This window comes from Schistocerca piceifrons, chromosome 1 (genome assembly GCF_021461385.2).
Source record: "Schistocerca piceifrons isolate TAMUIC-IGC-003096 chromosome 1, iqSchPice1.1, whole genome shotgun sequence".
NCBI classification, from domain to species: Eukaryota; Metazoa; Arthropoda; class Insecta; order Orthoptera; family Acrididae; genus Schistocerca; species Schistocerca piceifrons.
The window spans coordinates 388,362,978-388,381,443 of NC_060138.1; the positions used below are offsets into that span (position 1 = coordinate 388,362,978).

The window sequence follows — 18,466 nt, forward strand, 5'->3', positions numbered from 1 at the left end:
AGGGGCCCTCTGGGCTTAACACCCCCATCCGATGAATTAATCACCATCAACTATGTCATATGCCCTCACTTCATGAGCCACTGCAGAGAGATTTGGAATTTTAATCCAGGACATTTGCACAAAGACTGGTGATTATGGACTTCACACCACCATCCCTCCTGTCTCCACTGTCATGAAGGCAAAGGAAAAATTGTCAACAGTAGGCGACATTCCCGGATGGGCACCCAGTCAAATACTGGCCACGATAGTTGATTAATTTTGGTGATCTGATGGGAACCAGTGTATCCACTGCAGCCTAGGGTAATATGGTCATGTAAATATTAATTTAGTACTTATCTTACAACTTATTCTGGTTTGATCTTGTAAACATTAACGTAGTGGTAGGTGATAAACTGTGGCATTTTAATAGAACTGTGGAATCTGCAAGGTTCTTTTTTCCTTTCTTTTTTGCCAAAGAAGCTGCTTTACCCCTAATTGTAATGTCTGTAAGTTATCTTAAATGCAAATATTATAATACTTGATTATTGTCAATGGAGTATTTAGAATTAGTTTGTAACCACTGCTTCTCTATGTTACTGTATACCTTGATTTGTCTCATATTCGTGGAGGTCCTCCTTCATAATGGGATGAACAGATAACAGTGAATGAGAATGAAAATATCAAACACTAAACACATGCCTAATTGTCATTTGATTATGTCATCATCATCACCACCACCATAATCATCATCATCAACTCATTGTCACTAAGGCTACTGAGGGTCTACTTTAGACTTCTGCACATACTAGTCTTCAGCTTTAATTATTATATTATATCCTAGCAGTTTCCTGTTTTTAACTACCCATCTTCTGCCAGTTCATATCTAGCTTGTTTCTTTTCACAAAGAATTCGACAAAAAGATATAGCCTTAGTTCATATTTCATCAGACCATTGGCTATATGCTGTACTTATTCTTTTGATTTTGTACTGTAGCATCCTCTATGTCTCTTTATTCTTTTATGTATGTTTTACTATTTGTATCATCTCTACGTTTCCAACATGGTGCTTTCCATTACGGAGCAAACAAATCTCAATTTTTGACCATCTCAGTGCTATAGTACAAAATTGTTAAAGCTTTCATGGCTGCTTGTTGACAAATTGACTGTTGTCTTTTGTCTCAGGTTCTTCAGTCAACATTTGTGTTTTTCTAATGTTTTGCCAGCACGTGTGGCTGGCATAGCCAAAGCTTCACCCTCCAGTCTGCCACCAGCAATGGAGGGTGAAGCTTTGACAATGTCTGCCACTTGTGCTGGCAAAACATCAGAAAAATCACGAAACAAATGTTGGCTGAAGAACCCGAGACGGAAGCCAACAGGCAGTTTGTTAATGCAATAGACTTGAACAATCGGTACATAGTAATTGCAGATTTTACATTTCAAGTGCAATGGAAATTTACTTTTATATACAAGATTCAACTTCTCAGATGATTTCATCATTTTTGTTGTATTATTTTTCTCTTTTCATATCCATTTGCTCATTGTTTCCTTGCTCAAAGTATGTGAACTTCTCAACTGATCGTGTAACATTGCTGTTTTAAGCTTTTTTCTATATCTTTGAGTTCATAAAGTCTTTCTTGCAATTCTTCTGCAGCTGAAGCAAACAAAACAATATTATTTGCAAATCAAAGTTGGTTCTATAATATTCATTGCTGCATACCCCATCATCCACTGTACTCATTTAAAATCTGTTTTAAAGCAGAGTAACTTAACATGATGTTGCTGAAACGAATTTTGACTGTTCCAGCATCTTTATGCAACCTGATCGAAACTTCCTCAAATACTTGCACTGCATTACAACAAAATGATGATTGCGTTCAGCAATTTTGCCGAGATTTTAACACCCAACCACACAGAAGCTAGCAAACATTGTTGTAGAACTCTCAATAAAAATACAAAGAAGGAATCGTTTATTTATTTAATTGCAGAAAGTGGGTGCTGAAAAAGATAAAAAATCTCCCACAATACGCTCCTTAGACGACTAGACGAAACGCGCAACAAATTGTCGTGTTTAGCTAACGTATTATTGTGATTAAAAACAAGAATGATGATAATTCCCGACTTAACCATATGGTAATTTTTCTGCACAAGCTGTGTGTAACGTAGGGTGTACTGAAGGATTTCATCGTATAGTTAAATATTAAGGCAATTGAAGGTATTATTACAGTCAGTCGTCTGGGAATCTCTTAGCTCCTTCCTTATCCGAATCCGAGAAATACATTTCAGTTCTGGAAGTGTCACTCGCTACGTTGATAACGAGCCTATCAACAATAGAATCCATGAAGCCAACCAGGCGCAGCATTTTCTCTTTTTGTTATGACGAGCAGTTCTATATCCCGCCAGCGTTCGGCTGTGACGCGTGAAAAAGCTGCTTGCGTTAGTTCCTGTACGTCTGGCAGTTTAACAATCTTGTTACTTCTCGGGCCAAATCCCGCAACTTAGCTCCAGATCAGTTCTATTGGGTTCATATTGTAGTAGCACAATAGCAAACGTAAAAATGTAGCATTTGTATGACGTGCTCGATGCTGTGAAAATGATTGTTTTTCATGTGTCTGTGATACTTATCTACCTCTGTAGTATAAGACGATGGACATAGTCCAAATAAAAAGGATTAGGTTTTTCATTTTGCCTTAAAATTTTTCTTAATTTAAACAACTTTTATGAACAATATTCCAAAAAACATCTATTGTTAAGAATTTGAACTTGAAATGGAATCAGCAATTTCGCATCCATATGTAACTGGAAACAAGACGACGTGCATTATTCGTAAAAAATGATGATGAGTTTTATAATTACGAGATGTAGGTATTTCAAATTGAAGAGAAAAAAATGATGCTGGGGAGTTTAGATCAAACGCACGAATAACCACTTTCGGTTTACATGCGCTTTACGTTCAAAATGAGATTGTTATCAAATGTATAGTATACGCTGGGAAAACTTTAAAGCCGATTATCTCTGTGAATTTATGAAAAACATTAAGAACGGCCTATTTCTCGGCATTTTTTAACCGTGCTCCACGCGCTTGTTTCGCTGCGGAACAGAAAGCGGCCTCGGCCATGTTCATACTGTGCATTAACAGCGCGACAATCAGAGCACAACGATGCAGAGGCTATGACTGTACACGATTTTTGAAATAAAAAGTACGTAGCAATAGTGTGGTTACGAAAAACGTTGATGGCTTTTAATACATTTGAATATCTTAAAGTTTCATTTAACGTAACTTGATAATAAGATATCTAATACGTAAATAGGACCTACTTCCAAGTGCGTAAGAACACCAGTGTATGTGTGATACGGCTTCTGACCAATCTTCGCGTTTGTATTTGTTTACATCAGGTTTATTCTTATGATAAACGGATTATAGTCCGCTTTCTCGCAATTAATTAAAGCAAGTAATTGATGCCAAATTTGGTTGCACCGGTATATTCAGCTGAGTTCCAGTATAAAAGCACGTTTTTATTATTTAAATTAATTTGGGAAATTTCAAAAACTGAGGACAAAAAATAAGAAATTAATGACAGTTGTTGTCCTCGATCAGGAACGGAGGATAAAGCACGAAAATTGAGGACTGGTCCCAGAAAATGATGACTTTAGTTTAATGATTAAAAGCATAACGAGAGATTTGGGTTGTTGTGCCGTTGGATGTTGGCGGTGGTGGAGGGGGAGGATATCGGAGAAACCGATGGTAGTAAAAAAGAGGTAAAGCCATTTTTCAATTCTCGCCTAGAGCGGCAAAACACCTAACAACGGGCCTGTGGTCAAGATATCAGCATTAAAAGCCTCTGAGTGTGCGAAGTTCAAGTTCTGATTGTATCGTAGGATGTGTGTGACTCACCGCAGTGGTAGTCGGGGCAGCACTGTCCAGATCGCTGTACTGCACGACAGCCAGGGCTCATGGGACAGGCCATGGGCGAGCACACGAAGTCTGGCGGCATGCACACACACCGCTCGCACGCGTTCGCCGACGCCAGCGAGTCGCCCGCGCGGTACAGCACGTCGTCCACCACGCACACTGCAACATATGGAAGGTGCTATGTTGCTTGTGATGCAAATAAAACAAACACCTAAGTAAGTAATCAGCGCTCAAGAGGCCTCAGATCAGACAGCTCAGGTTCACATGTGACACGTACGACATTTTTTTTTTAACTACCGTCCTAGGGAGCTCTGTTGCTGAATTAATCTGGTATTTCACTCGCAGAAGAAGATGGATACGGTTTATCTCCTCGTTGATATCAAAATAATTAGGGATAGTGTTCTAGCTAAGCTGGAGGAGGTTCAAATGGTTCAAATGGCTCTGAGCACTATGGGACTTAACATCTGTGGTCATCAGTCCCCTAGAACTTAGAACTACTTAAACCTAACGAACCTAAGGACATCACACACATCCATGCCCGAGGCAGGATTCGAACCTGCGACCGTAGCAGTCCCCGGTTCCGGACTGAGCGCCTAGAAAGAGGCAGGATTCGAACCTGCGACCGTAGCAGTCCCCGGTTCCGGACTGAGCGCCTAGAAAAGCTGGAGGAGGATGGGAGAAAATAGGGTGGATACGAACTACTCAGTTGATAAAAACATCTAAGAAGAGTCCATAAATGTCCGAATACTGCAACATACCGAACAGGTAGAAGAGCGCGTGCATATATTTGAGGTAGATGAGTCCTCTGCACTTTGGAAAATGACAAATGTATGCGAGAGTTTTCATTTCGTTTTAACTCTTTTGTTTGAATCGGCTCACCCTACAGTTTTGTTACTAACACTCTTACATAATCTGGTCCGATACCATAAAATTAAAAGATAACAGTAGAAAGATAATCACTCACCCAGAACAAATTATGCAGTAGTGAAATGGACAAATTGCACTCATTGCAATGTGTTTCATGTAAACTTAAATGGTATCGCTAGATTAAAAATATCTTTTGAATAAAAATGTTTGCAACTAATGCTCATTATTATACACATTGGCTGAGAAAAAATAGTGAAGCACCCAGAAAACACGGTCGGATGTCAATGTAACTTCGTACACGTACACTCCATCGGCGGGTGAGTACGTAATTAGAATTTCAATTCTCTGTGACAGTTAGAACTGCAACCAGAGTACATTACTGTTGTTGTTGTTTAGTGTTGTTACCAGGCCTGGTATATAAGTTAGATAGGGGTGTGTGAATAGTGTCGGATCTCAGTGGTCATTGTGAAGGACAAGTAGATGCGGCGTACTCGAATGAGATAGTGGCTCTCCGTATGGCCGGATGGTCGAACTGTGAAATATGCAGATTTGTGGGGCATTCGGATGCGACAGTGGCCGACGTTAGATTGCACGGGAAAGTGCAGGCAGGCGTACTCGTCGTCAAGGTTCCGGTCGTCCATGCCTGACCACCAGAGAGAAGGATCACCCTACTGCCAGCCGATGTGGCCGAGCGGTTCTAGGTGCTTCAGTCTGGAACCGCGTGACCGCTACGGTCGTAGGTTCGAATCCTGCCTCGGGCATGGATGTGTGTGATGTCCTTAGGTTAGTTAGATTTAAGTAGTTCTAAGTTCTGGGGGACTGATGACCTCAGATGTTATTTCTCATGGTGCTTAGAGCCATTTGAATCATTTCATCACCCTACTGTGTACGAAGCACATCGGAACACCTTCACATCTGCGCCTGCCTTCCTGGAACAAATAATGGTCTCTTTGCAACATTCTGCGTCAACCTGCACCATCGGTCGGAAAAACTAACAGCAGCAGATGTACAGAATTACTGTCCCATGCATGTTGTTGTTGTTGCGGTCTTCAGTCCTGAGACTGGTTTGATGCAGCTCTCCATGCTACTCTATCCTGTGCAAGCCTCTTCATCTCCCAGTACCGACTGCAGCCTACATCCTTCTGAATCGGCACGATTTTTACCCTCTATGCTGCCCTCCAGTACTAAATTGGTGATCCCTTGATGCCTCAGAACATGTCCTACCAACCGATCCCTTCTTCTAGTCAAGTTGTGCCACAAACTCCTCTTCTCCCCAACTCTATTCAATACCTCCTCATTAGTTGTGTGATCTACCCATCTAATCTTCAGCATTCTTCTGTAGCACCACATTTCGAAAGCTTCTATTCTCTTCTTGTCTAAACTATTTATCGTCCATGTTTCACATCCATACATGGCTACACTCCATACAAATACTTTCAGAAACGACTTCCTGACGCTTGCATCTACACTCGACGTTAACAAATTTCTCTTCTTCAGAAACGCTTTCCTTGCCATTGCCAGTCTACATTTTATATCCTCTCTACTTCGACCATCATCAGTTATTTTGCTCCCCAAATAGCAAAACTCCTTTACTACTTTAAGCGTCTCATTTCCTAATCTAATTCCCGCAGCATCACCCAACTTAATTCGACTACATTCCATTATCCTCGTATTACTTTTGTTGATCTTCATCTTATACCCTCCTTTCAAGACACTGTCCATTCCGTTCAACTGCTCTTTCAAGTCCTTTGCTGTCTCTGACAGAATTACAATGTCATCGGCGAACCTCAAAGTTTTTATTTCTTCTCCACTGATTTTAATACCTACTCCGAACTTTTCTTTCGTTTCTTTTACTGCTTGCTCAAGGTACAGATTGAATAACATTGGGGAGAGGCTACAACCCTGTCTCACTCCCTTGCCAACCACTGCTTCCCTTTCATGTCCCTCGACTCTTATAACTGCCATCTGCTTTCTGTACAAATTGTAAATAGCCTTTCGCTCCCTGTATTTAACCCCTGCCGCCTTAAGAATTTGAAAGACAGTATTCCAGTCAACACTGTCAAAAGCTTTCTCTAAGTCTACAAATGCTAGAAACGTAGGTTTGCCTTTCCTTAATCTTCCTTCTAAAATAAGTCAGTAGGGTCAGTATTGCCTCACGTGTTCCAACATTTCCACGGAATCCAAACTGATCTTCCCCGAGTTCGGCTTCTACCAGTTTTTCCATTCGTCTGTAAAGAATTCGCGTTAGTATTTTGCAGCCGTGACTTATTAAACTGATAGTTTGGCAATTTTCACATCTGTCAACACCTGCTTTCTTTGGGATTGGAATTATTATATTCTTCTTGAAGTCTGAGGGAATTTCGCCTGTCTCATACATCTTGCTCACCAGATGGTAGAGTTTTATCAGGACTGGCTCTCCCAAGGCTGTCAGCAGTTCTGATGGAATGTTGTCTGCTCCCGGAGCCTTGTTTCGACTGAGGTCCTTCAGTGCTCTGTCAAACTCTTCACGCAGTATCATATCTTCCATTTCATCTTCATCTACCTCCTCTTCCATTTCCATAATATTGCCCTCAAGTACATCGCCCTTGTATGAACCCTCTATATACTCCCACCTTTCTGCTTTCCCTTCTTTGCTTCGAACTGGGTTTCCCTCTGAGCCCTTGATATTCATACAAGTGGTTCTCTTTTCTCCAAAGGTCTCTTTAATTTTCCTGTAGGCAGTATCTATCTTACCCCTAGAGAGATAAGCCTCTACATCCTTACATTTGTCCTCCAGCCATCCCTGCTTAGCCATTCTGCCCTTCCTGTCGATCTCATTTTTGAGACGTTTGTATTCCTTTTTGCCTGCTTCACTTGCTGCATTTTTGTATTTTCTCCTTTCATCAATTAAATTCAGTATCTCTTCTGTTACCCAAGGATTTCTACTAGCCCTCGTCTTTTTACCTACTTGATCCTCTGCTGCCTTCACTATTTCATTCCTCAAAGCTACCCATTCTTCTTCTACTGTATTTCTTTCCCCCATTCCTGCCAATTGTTCCCTTATGCTCTCCCTGAAACACTGTACAACCTCTGGTTCTTTCAGTTTATCCAGGTGCCATCTCCTTAAATTCCCACCTTTTTGCAGTTACTTCAGTTTTAATCTACAGTTCATAACCAATAGATTGTGGTCAGAGTCCACATCTGCTCCTGGAAATGTCTTACAATTTAAAACCTGGTTCCTAAATCTCTGTCTTACCATTATATAATCTATCTGATACCTTTTAGTATCTACAGGGTTCTTCCATGTATACAACCTTTTTTCATGGTTCTTGAACCAAGTGTTAGCTATGATTAAGTTATGCTCTGTGCAAAATTCTACCAGGCGGCTTCCTCTTTCATTTCTTAGCGCCTAGAACCACTCGGCCACACCGGCCGGCTGACAGTATCGTGGTGCAATTTTTCAACAAGACAATGCTCAGTCACATTGGGCACGCGTCTCTGTATAGTGAATGCGTGATCGTGAGGTACCCTATGGCCACTAAGATCCCAAGATCTCTCTCCAATACAACATGTGTGGGACCAGCTCGGACGTCAGATCCTTCCCTGTCCCAGTGCCCAGGATATCAAGGAACAATTACAAAAGTTTTGGGCGAGTTTGCCAGGAAAGAGGATACAGTAGCTTCATGGCAACCTTCCAAACCGAATTAGTGAATGCATCCAGGTGTAGCGTGGTATTGATAAGTGAGCTCACTAGCAATTTCTTTCTAAATTTTACTCGATATTGCAATCATTGAAATTGCATCACATACCTCCTCTGTTCGTAAAGTTTTGTTTCGTCCTCCCCTTCTGCGTGCTTCACTTTTTCGTCAGGCAGTGTACTTTCTTTTTTTAGAACACATTTTAGTCATCCTTGTCGCAATGTTCAAGATAGTAGTATATATTTTGTAAAGTTTCGTAATGAAAACAAAATAGTGATCTTTAGCTCAACATTGCTACAAGCCTGTTACAGGGAGTGGCCATAAGAAAATCGCAGGTTGCTGCTTGTTGCGAAATTCAGATACTGGCGGTGAGGGCAGTTTTTGGTATACTGCGGAGTTCGAGTGGGAAGTTCCTTTGAATACATTACAAAAAATTCCCAGCCCATCCATCTCCCGTTACAGCTTGTCTCTAATGCTGTCTTCATCGACGGGACGTTAAAGCCTGATCTTCCTTCCGCTCGCTACAAAATCACATTGTGAGTGTGTTTCTGTATTTTTCCCACATTGTTTGTTATCACAGTAGTCATATGAGGTGCTGACATCGGCAAACACGTAAGTCAAGACGTTAAATTTGTGCGCTCTCTAGGAAGCAGTTTCAGTTCTATTAATAGGTTTCGAAACGTACAAAACTCGTGTAAACAAATTCTTATACCAGGAACAGGTGAAACTTTGCCCGTTTCATCAATATGTAGACAAAAATTTTAGTTGGACATTCGTTTGCTATAAGGCTTATCAGAACGCGTCAACATAGGGTACATAGCCCTTTCTTTATGTCCTTACAGGGTGTGGAGATGATGCTTAAAGGCATTTGACATTTAATGTTATACTTAAGGGTTATCGTGGCTCGTTGTAGACGCAGTGATTTTTTACCTCACCTTCTCGGGTTCGACACTTATTTTTCCTGTTGTCGCCGTTAGGTCTTACGCCGCGCGAATATCTAGAGGGGCCAGTGAAATTAAAACTTCCTCGAGTGTTTTCCGGGTCGATAGAACCCCGACCAATGCCAACCGTAGGATGAACGATCTTTATACACAGTACAACCTGTAGCTGTTTAAACGTGGGCTCTAGACATCGTAGGACTTCCCGGTTTGGAGTCTGAGTTTTAAGCGCCCTGTGGGTCCTCGCTGTAAACCACTTGCTGAAACATGGGACATGGCATCGTATAATTTTTCAGGTTTTATACTATCCTCGACATTTGGTATGGCAGTTGTAAGACACTGGCATGAACAACAAGACTAATATACTCATTATGTTCCTCATCGTCCGAGTGGCAGCTTCCGTCAGTGGCCAAGGAAAATATCGCAGCTGTTTTTGCTGACTTTGTTTGCCTCTGGTAATTCGGGGAGGTCTTATCGATCCTACATAACGCGAAGGCTCCAGGGTCGTTTTGAGTCAACGGCGGCACCTGGTCGATCGATGTGTCAAGCGGCCGCCGCTCACGTAAACAACACCGCCACCGGGGAGAAGCCACTTCCTCTTTCCCCTCCCCTCCCCCCCCCCCCCCCCGAAACATTGCAGAAACTACAGCAAACTATGGCTTACATTTTAGTGTCCTCGAATCCCTTTCCCCTCGCTTACTTCTGTCGAAACTAACGACAACGAGATTCAAGGCACATAAAAGATTAATTTTTATAAGTTGAAGTCGTCACTAAAATAGCTTGACGGTCTGGAAAGTGGCTAAAATGTACACGAAAATCTTTCACTCTCAGGCGTCTTCTATTTATTACGGCATTTGAAACTCAGCATTTAACACCACTGTATTCCTTTGTGTTTCAGTTTTTACTTTCTCACACATATTTTGAGAAGGACGAAATGATTCCGCCCCAGACGGTGCTTGCTATATTCTGTATTTGCTGTTGACCAATTTCAGCTCTTATGCCACTGTCAAGCGGTTAATAATGCTTGGCTGGGGAATAATTTCGCTTTTTTAAAAAGGACATTACATTCGCCACTGACTTATTTATTTCGCTATTGCAATTTCTACAGTCAACGGCGAATATGACGTCCTTTAAAAAATCTACATGACTGTGAACCCAGACCACGAGAAGCTGATCAATAATTCAGTTGCTTTTCTTCTTTCAGGTAACTCAGCGATATAAAGCAGCATCGTTTCGTTCAGTCACAATACTACTGACGTGAGTAATCTGTTACTTTCTATCTATGAAGAAACCTTTCTACCTTAGTGCCGCAGTCATTCGTGCTTCATTTGAGGAATGTTCTTCTTGAACATTAGTTTTTGACGGTTTTTGTAGAAAACGAGCTACGGTAAAAACTACTGACTTCCGCTGCTCATAGAGAACAAATTCTTCAAAGGGATAACCACACATCTACTTAATTACTGAGAAAACTTGTATTTCCTAGCAAATTTCGGGAAGATATGCAAAAATTCCGTGAGGAGGCAGAGCAAAAACGGTGATTCGATTGAGAAATTCCTTATAATGTAAAACCGAAACAAGAGTTCTAAGAAATTTGCGTTGCCACTAAACAAAAAGCGACTTCATGGAGTTATGTTTTTGTAAGGTAGGATGCATTACGGAGCATGCCTTCCACCCCACTTGCATAAAGCGCATTAGAGAGAATGCCGCTCGTACTGCTTACGGTTGATTTGGATATACTTCCCAAAAATAATAACGCAAACAAAAGTAGCTTCCAAATATGCAACTAAATCACAGAATCTAAGAAACCGAGAGAAGTTTGCAGTAAAATATTAGCATACAATACGTGGCTTTTATTAGTATCTTGTGTTCCAGTTACAATCCTACAAAAAATAACATAGAGAAAAGGTGTCTCAGAGTAATATCAGCAAAAATTTTGTTTTTCTGTAATTATAAATACTGTTTTGATGTTAAATTCTCAGTGAAGAAAATAAAAATTAAGGATTAATGTACCAAGTATAAAGATATAGAAATCTTAATACAGAAAGATTAATACTGCAGCAAAATAAAACGCAGCTCTAAAAGTAGGTGAAAAAAGCTACATGAAGGTATAGAGGAAAGCTATGGTAGCAGCACGAAAGATAGCGAATGACTCAGCTATCTGACAATGACCTAATGAAAAAAAAATAAATGTGGGCAGAAGAAGGCACAATAAATTCGTCGTAAAAATCGAAAGAGGAACTGCTGTTTTAAATCATATCTTGAAAATACCGCAATGCGTAATGCCTTTCTTCTAGTTCACAAGTGGAATGGCGAATCAGTTATGATTGGCCTCGTGTTTGACAAGAGTGAAATTTGAGTTACTGTTCGATAACCTAGTCAACAAATCGCTTCTAGCGGGTGCAGAGTTGTTTTCAGCAACGTTCCTGCTTCCTTACTCTGTGTTTAACAACGAAAACCTGTGGAAGAGACAGCCGGGAGATACAGTCCTAATTTCGCTCTTATTGTTTATTTTAGATATTGGGGCTTGATGCATCGGTTTATTACTAGACATACGTCAGATTGATTACATCACTTTCTCTGGTAGATTGTTTAGGAATGTACACGTGCAGGATGCTAAATAACGGCAGTCATATTCTGACAGTAAGTCATATTTACTTACCGCTTTGTTCATTGTCGTACGTTGTATTCTGTACACCGTACCCAAACGTGTTCTCATCCTTGTTGATGGGAACTGAAACATACAAAATATGAACTATTAAGTTTCAAAATGAAGTGAAAACACATTGGCTAGACTGGGAGAAAAAAAATAAACAGTCACTAACACTATTTTTGTTACAACAAAAACAAACTTGCTAGTCCTTTCTAACAATCACAGTTGCAGATTGTTGTTGTTGCTGTTGTGTTTGGTTCTCAGTCCAAAGACTAGTTTGATGGAGCATTCTCCCTCCACCCCACCTTACACCCAGTAGTCTATCCTATGCAAGCTTCTTCATCTCTGAATAATTACTGCAACCTACATCCATAAGAACCTGAACCTGCTTACTGTAGTCATGCCTAGATCTCCTCTACAATTTTTATCTCTCCCCCCCCTTTCATAGACACACGTCTCTCTTTTACCAAACTGACTATTCCTTGAAGCCCCAAGGTGTGTCCTATCAAACTATTCGTTTTTTTTTTTTCGTCAAGCTGTGCTATGAATTTCTTTTCTCTCCACTTCGATTCAGTACGTCCTCATTAATTATTCGATGTACCCATCTAACTCTTATAGCACCACCATTCAGAAGCTTCTATGCTCTTCTGGTCTGAACCGCTTATTTTCCACGTTTCGCTTCAGTACAAGGCTACATTCCAGAAAAATAACTTCAGACCAGACTTAGTACGACTTAAATTTATATTCGAGATTAACAGATTCCTCTTTTTCAGTAATACTTTCTTTGCTATTGCTTGTCTGCATATTGTACCGTCTATACTTAGTTCATCATCAGGTATTTTGCTGCCCAAATAGCAGCATCCATCTGCTAATTTTAGTGTCTTATTTCCTAATCTAATTCCCTCGGTAGCGTCTAATTTAATTCACTATATACCATTACCCTTGTTTCACTTTTGTGGATTTTCATCTATAACCTCTTTTCAAGATACTGTATATTTCGTTCAGTTGCCGTTCCAAGTCTTTTGCTGTCTCTGACAAAATTACAGTGTCATCGGTAATCTCAAAGTTTTCATTTCTTATCCCTGACTTTTTATTTCTTCTCTGAATTTCACCTTGGTTTCCGTTACTTCTTGTTCACTGTACGTGAGTCCGCCCCTGGTAGCTGAGTGGCCAGCGCGACGGAATGTCATACCTAACGATCTGTCTGCTTTCGGCAACGGTGGGGCGAGGACGTACGCTGCGTCCCGCCGTGCGCGACCGTGAGCGCTTGCTTGTGTTTACCTGCTCGCGGCGCGAGTTGTATTTGTTCCAAGTTCAGTGCGACTATGGCACACACATGGCGCCACGATACGATCAGATTACGTTACAACCAGATCACGCGCGTCCTCGAGCCTATGAAATAGAACAGTTCATACGCGACGATCTACGTTTAGATCCGTCGACTGTCGTCGGAATACATTTTTCTATAATGGCGAGCGTCGTTTATGCTAAAATGATCAGTGCAGAGGTCTGCGCGACAGTGGCGTCTAAATACGCGAAGTCTCTCAGATTTAAACATTCTGACGGGCATATCGGTGCAGTGGCGGTGGATCATGCAGGCATGGGCCTGAGGACTTTAAGGGTTTTTGAGCTCCCCTTCGAGGCCCCAGAGGAAGTTATCAAGGACGCCTTTTGACCATGTGGCAATGACATCAGCCACGTTGCAGAAAAATGGCAAACTTTTTCATCATATAAGGTCTATAATGGTGTGCGCCAAGTTAAACTTGAGCTCAAGAAACATGTGCTGTCCTATTTGAACATCGGTGGCTGTCGGGCAATCATAATGTACGACGGTCAACCGAGTATCTGTTCCAGATGTGGGCAGGACGGCCATGTTCGATCGGGCTGCTTACAACGTAGACTTATGCCGACACCAGTGGGAGACTAGGTTTCGCCGACGGGGACGACAATCCTGCCCCTCACCTACGCTCAGACGACGATGCGCACCATAGATGAGGAAGAAACGGGCGGGTGGGCACATCCATCGACGTCAGAAGGACCAAAGGACGAAGAGGGAGGATCCCCGATGCCGACGCAGATGTCGCCCCCTCCACACCAACAACAGCAGTAACAGTCCCACAGAATCCAGACGCAACATAACATTCAGGACGCGATGGACGTGGACGCGAACATTGTCCCGATTGCGGCTTTCCTAGCGGAAGGTGATACGACGCTGGATTACATCCCACATTCGGATACGGATGTCCACATTCGAAAGCAACGTTCGTTTCAACGACAAGCGACGTCGGCGGACCCCTTCTGACGATTGCCTCCTACGCACGGCTGGTCAAGAAGGCGACATTTCGTCAGATGACATGGATGCTGCGCCTGCTGAGGATCTAAGTGGTGTAGACGGTTCGTTTGCCTATACCACGAGTGCCCAGTTACTTCTTGCACCACAGATGCCGCAAGTCGCGTCGATGGATGGCGCTTAAGCACTAAAAGCATTTTTTTATTTTCCTACAGGCAGCATCTATCTTTCCCCTAGCCATGCCTGTTTCCACAGCTTAGGATTTGTCCTAGTCGTTCCTGCGTAGCCATTTCTCATTTCCTGTGTTTCATTTTTTAGACGTATGTACTGTCTTTCGGTTAGTTGATTTGCAACATTTCCACATTTCCTTTTTTCATGTACATTTCTGACGTCGTCAGCGTGGAGGCGATCTGTAGAATTATGAACACTGAATAAATTTTCAGCTGCCAAGATCGCTAAAATCATTTAGTCATATAGATTACCGGTTTCAGCAAATCTCTTTTGCCAACTTCGGATCTGCAAAATATGTGACCGATACAGTAGCTAACATAACAGCATACGTAATCATATCCAAGATTTGCATTATATGGAATAACAACATACCTACGTTGACATTATTACACAATTTCTCCTTCACTAAGTAAGTGGTGCTATACGATGTATGTCCATGGTCCGTCTTTCATTCCATTTCCCCAGTCCATGTTCTCTATTTTTTCCTTCTCTTCCTTTTCCTACTATCGAATTCCAGTCCCCACCCACAATTAAAGTTACTCCTCCCTTAACTATCTGAATAATTTCGTTTATTTCATCATACATTCTTTGAATTTCTTCATCATCTGCGGTTCTAATTGGCATATAATCTTGTACGATTATGGTAGGTGTTGGCTTCGAACCTATATTGGCTGCGATACTGTGTTCACAGTGCTGTTCATGGTAGCTTGCCCTGGTTCCTATTTCCTTATTCATTATTAAGCCTACTCCTTCAGTATCCCTATTTAACTTCATGTTGATAACCTGTAGTGACCTGACCAGCAGTCCTTCCTACCACCACACTTAACTAATTTGCACTGTATCTAATTACAACCAATCCATTTTCCTTTTTAAATCCTCCAACTTCCCTGCCCAATTTAAGGGATCTAACATTCAACGCTCCGACCCTTAGAATCCCAGTTTTATTTTTCCTGATGACGACATCATCCTGAATAGACGCCATTCGGCAATCCGAATGGGAAACTATTTGACCTCCGGAATGCCATCATAATTTAACCGTACAATAGAGCTGCATACCCACGGCTTTTCGCAGTACCTATGTGGCAAGGGTAAATTGGCTAATGTTGTCCCTGCAACTACTGAAATGGCTGCTGCACGTCTTCAGGAGCCACGACCTAGTCTGGCCTCCCTACAGGTACTCCTGCCGCTGTAGTTGCACCTACAGTTCGGCTATCTGTATCGCTGAGGCACGTAAGCCTCTCCACCAACGGTCTTACGGGACCAAACTGCTAAGGTCATCGGTCCATAAGCCTACACACTACTTAATCTAACTTACGCTAAGGACAACACACACACACACACACACACACACACACACACACACACACACACACACACACATGGCCGAGGGAGGACTCGAACCTTCGATTGGGGGGTCCGTGCGAACCGTGACAACGCGCTAAAGACCACGCGGCTACCCCGCGTGGCAGCAAGTCAGAATGCCACCTCCAACAGGACCAAGACTGGCACTGCGATTCAGACCAACCGCTGAGCTGCTTAAAATACAATAAAGTATTCTTTCATTTGTAAACATTTCTTGTCATAACATCGACGGCTCGTCCAGTTAAAAATTTTCGACAGCAAGATACGACCATACATAAACAGAATCCCGCGCAGAGGTCGTGTCCGGATGTTGCAAATTAGCTCGTTAATGACTTTCGTACAGAAACTTCAGGTAGCCGGAACACTTAGTGAAAACGGTCTAGCACACAATTCTCATCTGCCATTTGACAGTAAGTTTCAAGAACAGTGCATCCTTCGATGCAGAGTGAAAAATTCGTTGCGGAAGCTCGTTAGCGGTTTACGAGAAGTCTCTTCAGTAATAGGGCCACAAGTCTGAAAGGTAATCGCATTCGTCATAGGAGGGCAAAGAAGATCTGCGTACCTCTTTAACAGCTACTATCCAGTTCGGAATGGGCTGGCCAAATTTCAAGGATTTGACTTGCCAGACCAAAGGAATACCTGTCGTTGAAATTTTCTCATACCTAACAGTAACAGTCTTAGCTCACAGGACGTAGGAATTGTATCTTATACGGGTAGATTTATAATATTGCGTTCTTGTTAAGATGATAACAAACGGCAGACTGTAGTTGGCCAACAGCTAGTTGCAGACGTTCTGAATTAGCTTACTTCACACCTCATTCAACGAACTCATTTCTGTGTTGCACAAACATCATGTAGCTCCACCTCACTCCCGGATTCATCCATGCATGCATGTACCTATCCCGGGACGCTTTCTGATATTCACGATGAACACGCCACGGAGTATTACTCACAGTCTGCCAACTGTAACGGGATAACTTTCTAAGCAGAAGCCAGCTCTTCTCCAGATGTACCTACAGTGCAGTTATTTAGTTTGAACAGCGCATTTCTTTACCAGAAATGACCCTGTTGCCTTCCCTGGATCTGTGAACTGACTTACCTAGTGCCGGCCGTAGTGGCCGTGCGGTTCTAGGCGCTACAGTCTGGAACCGAGCGACCGCTACGGTCGCAGGTTCGAATCCTGCCTCGGGCATGGATGTGTGTGATGTCCTTAGGTTAGTTAGGTTTAATTAGTTCTAACTTCTAGGCGAGTGATGACCTCAGAAGTTAAGTCGCATAGTGCTCAGAGCCACTTGAACCATTTTTTTGACTTACCTAGTCTCAGGAGGGACTAGAGTTTAACGTGGACTCCGAACCACGATGGACATGGGCGTTTTTCGCACAACCAAATCATTGTTACACTTGAAGAAAGCGATAAGTGATATAAGAAATCTGGCTCATGACTGAACCCAGGACCTTTTGATTTGATGCCTGACACTTATTATATTAAACTACCAACCATCTTTGCAGCACTGCTAACAACCCTGGACCTTTGGCGCTATGAACGAGTGTCAAACGAGTGTCCATACGCCTTGGCTTGTGCCCAAGATTGTTTAATCTTTTTCTCATGATCGCTACACAAGATGTATGATGGAGGAAGCAGGATAGTCGTACAGCCTCCCTCAAATACCAGTTCCTTATCCAGGAAGGGTAAGCGAGAAGAGCGTCGCTTTTCTTACAGTGATTCCTGTTTATGTTCCCTGAGCATCTCAGCTGCATATTCGTATGGGCTATACGAGCTGCTACGGTCGTAGCAACCCGTCCCGGAATTACTAAGATGCCTCCTGTCGGACATACTTGATAATGACTGTCAACGCTCGAATAGTACTCTAGAACTGGTAACAATAGCATCCTGTATAATATTTCTTTTACAGATGCACTGCACTTATCCAAAGCCCTTTTTTCGAAGACTGCGATTCATCTTCCAGACTATTGATTTTGTGTTCGTCCCATTTCATATCGCTTTTTAGTATTAGCCCTACGATGTGACGGGCTCGGCGTTGCAGCTCGGACGTTGGAGCTTTCAAAAAACACTCAGTCAGCTGTACCTTCTTCAGTACAAAATTCAGATAATGACTGTGCTCTGCGCCTGTAAATTTGTAAGCAACTGTTGGCTAAAATCAGAGATACAAACTACATTAAACATCTTTGGATGCACTATGAAGCCATCTTTCCCTTCAGTTGTTACGTGAGTAAACAGAACTTCGGTAACTGGACTAGCGTCCACTGAAGGGTACGAAAGTTACCGTATAGTGTGTAGCACTTGTCTGAGAGTTTGCGAGGTGCTGCTGTCACTGTATTTCTGGACCTTAGGTTAACATGTCAGAAACGTTGGTGACTCCAAGACACGATACATGTTCACATCTCGTCATCCAGCACACCTTGTTTCACAGGATGGAGTCATCTCGAAACCTGCCGGACAGTGTATGGCAGTAGTGAAACGTTTGTTTAGGGATTCTGTGATTCCAAGGAATGCTAACGTCACTTACCCGTCAGACTGGTCTCCAGACCTTCCAGTCTGTGA

At 42.3% G+C, this 18,466-nt stretch overlaps 1 protein-coding gene across 1 annotated transcript in view; it reads right to left on the bottom strand.

Moving 5' to 3' along the window:
- Window positions 1–18,466, bottom strand: part of LOC124789840 (serine-rich adhesin for platelets) — a 159,023-nt gene that overhangs the window by 11,971 nt on the left and 128,586 nt on the right. The window contains exons 4-5 of the mRNA XM_047257342.1: window positions 12,030–12,101; window positions 3,871–4,047 (exon numbers count right to left, since the gene is read on the bottom strand). Of these exons, the coding sequence (XP_047113298.1) occupies window positions 3,871–4,047; window positions 12,030–12,101 (249 nt within the window). The remainder of the gene's footprint in view (window positions 1–3,870; window positions 4,048–12,029; window positions 12,102–18,466) is intronic.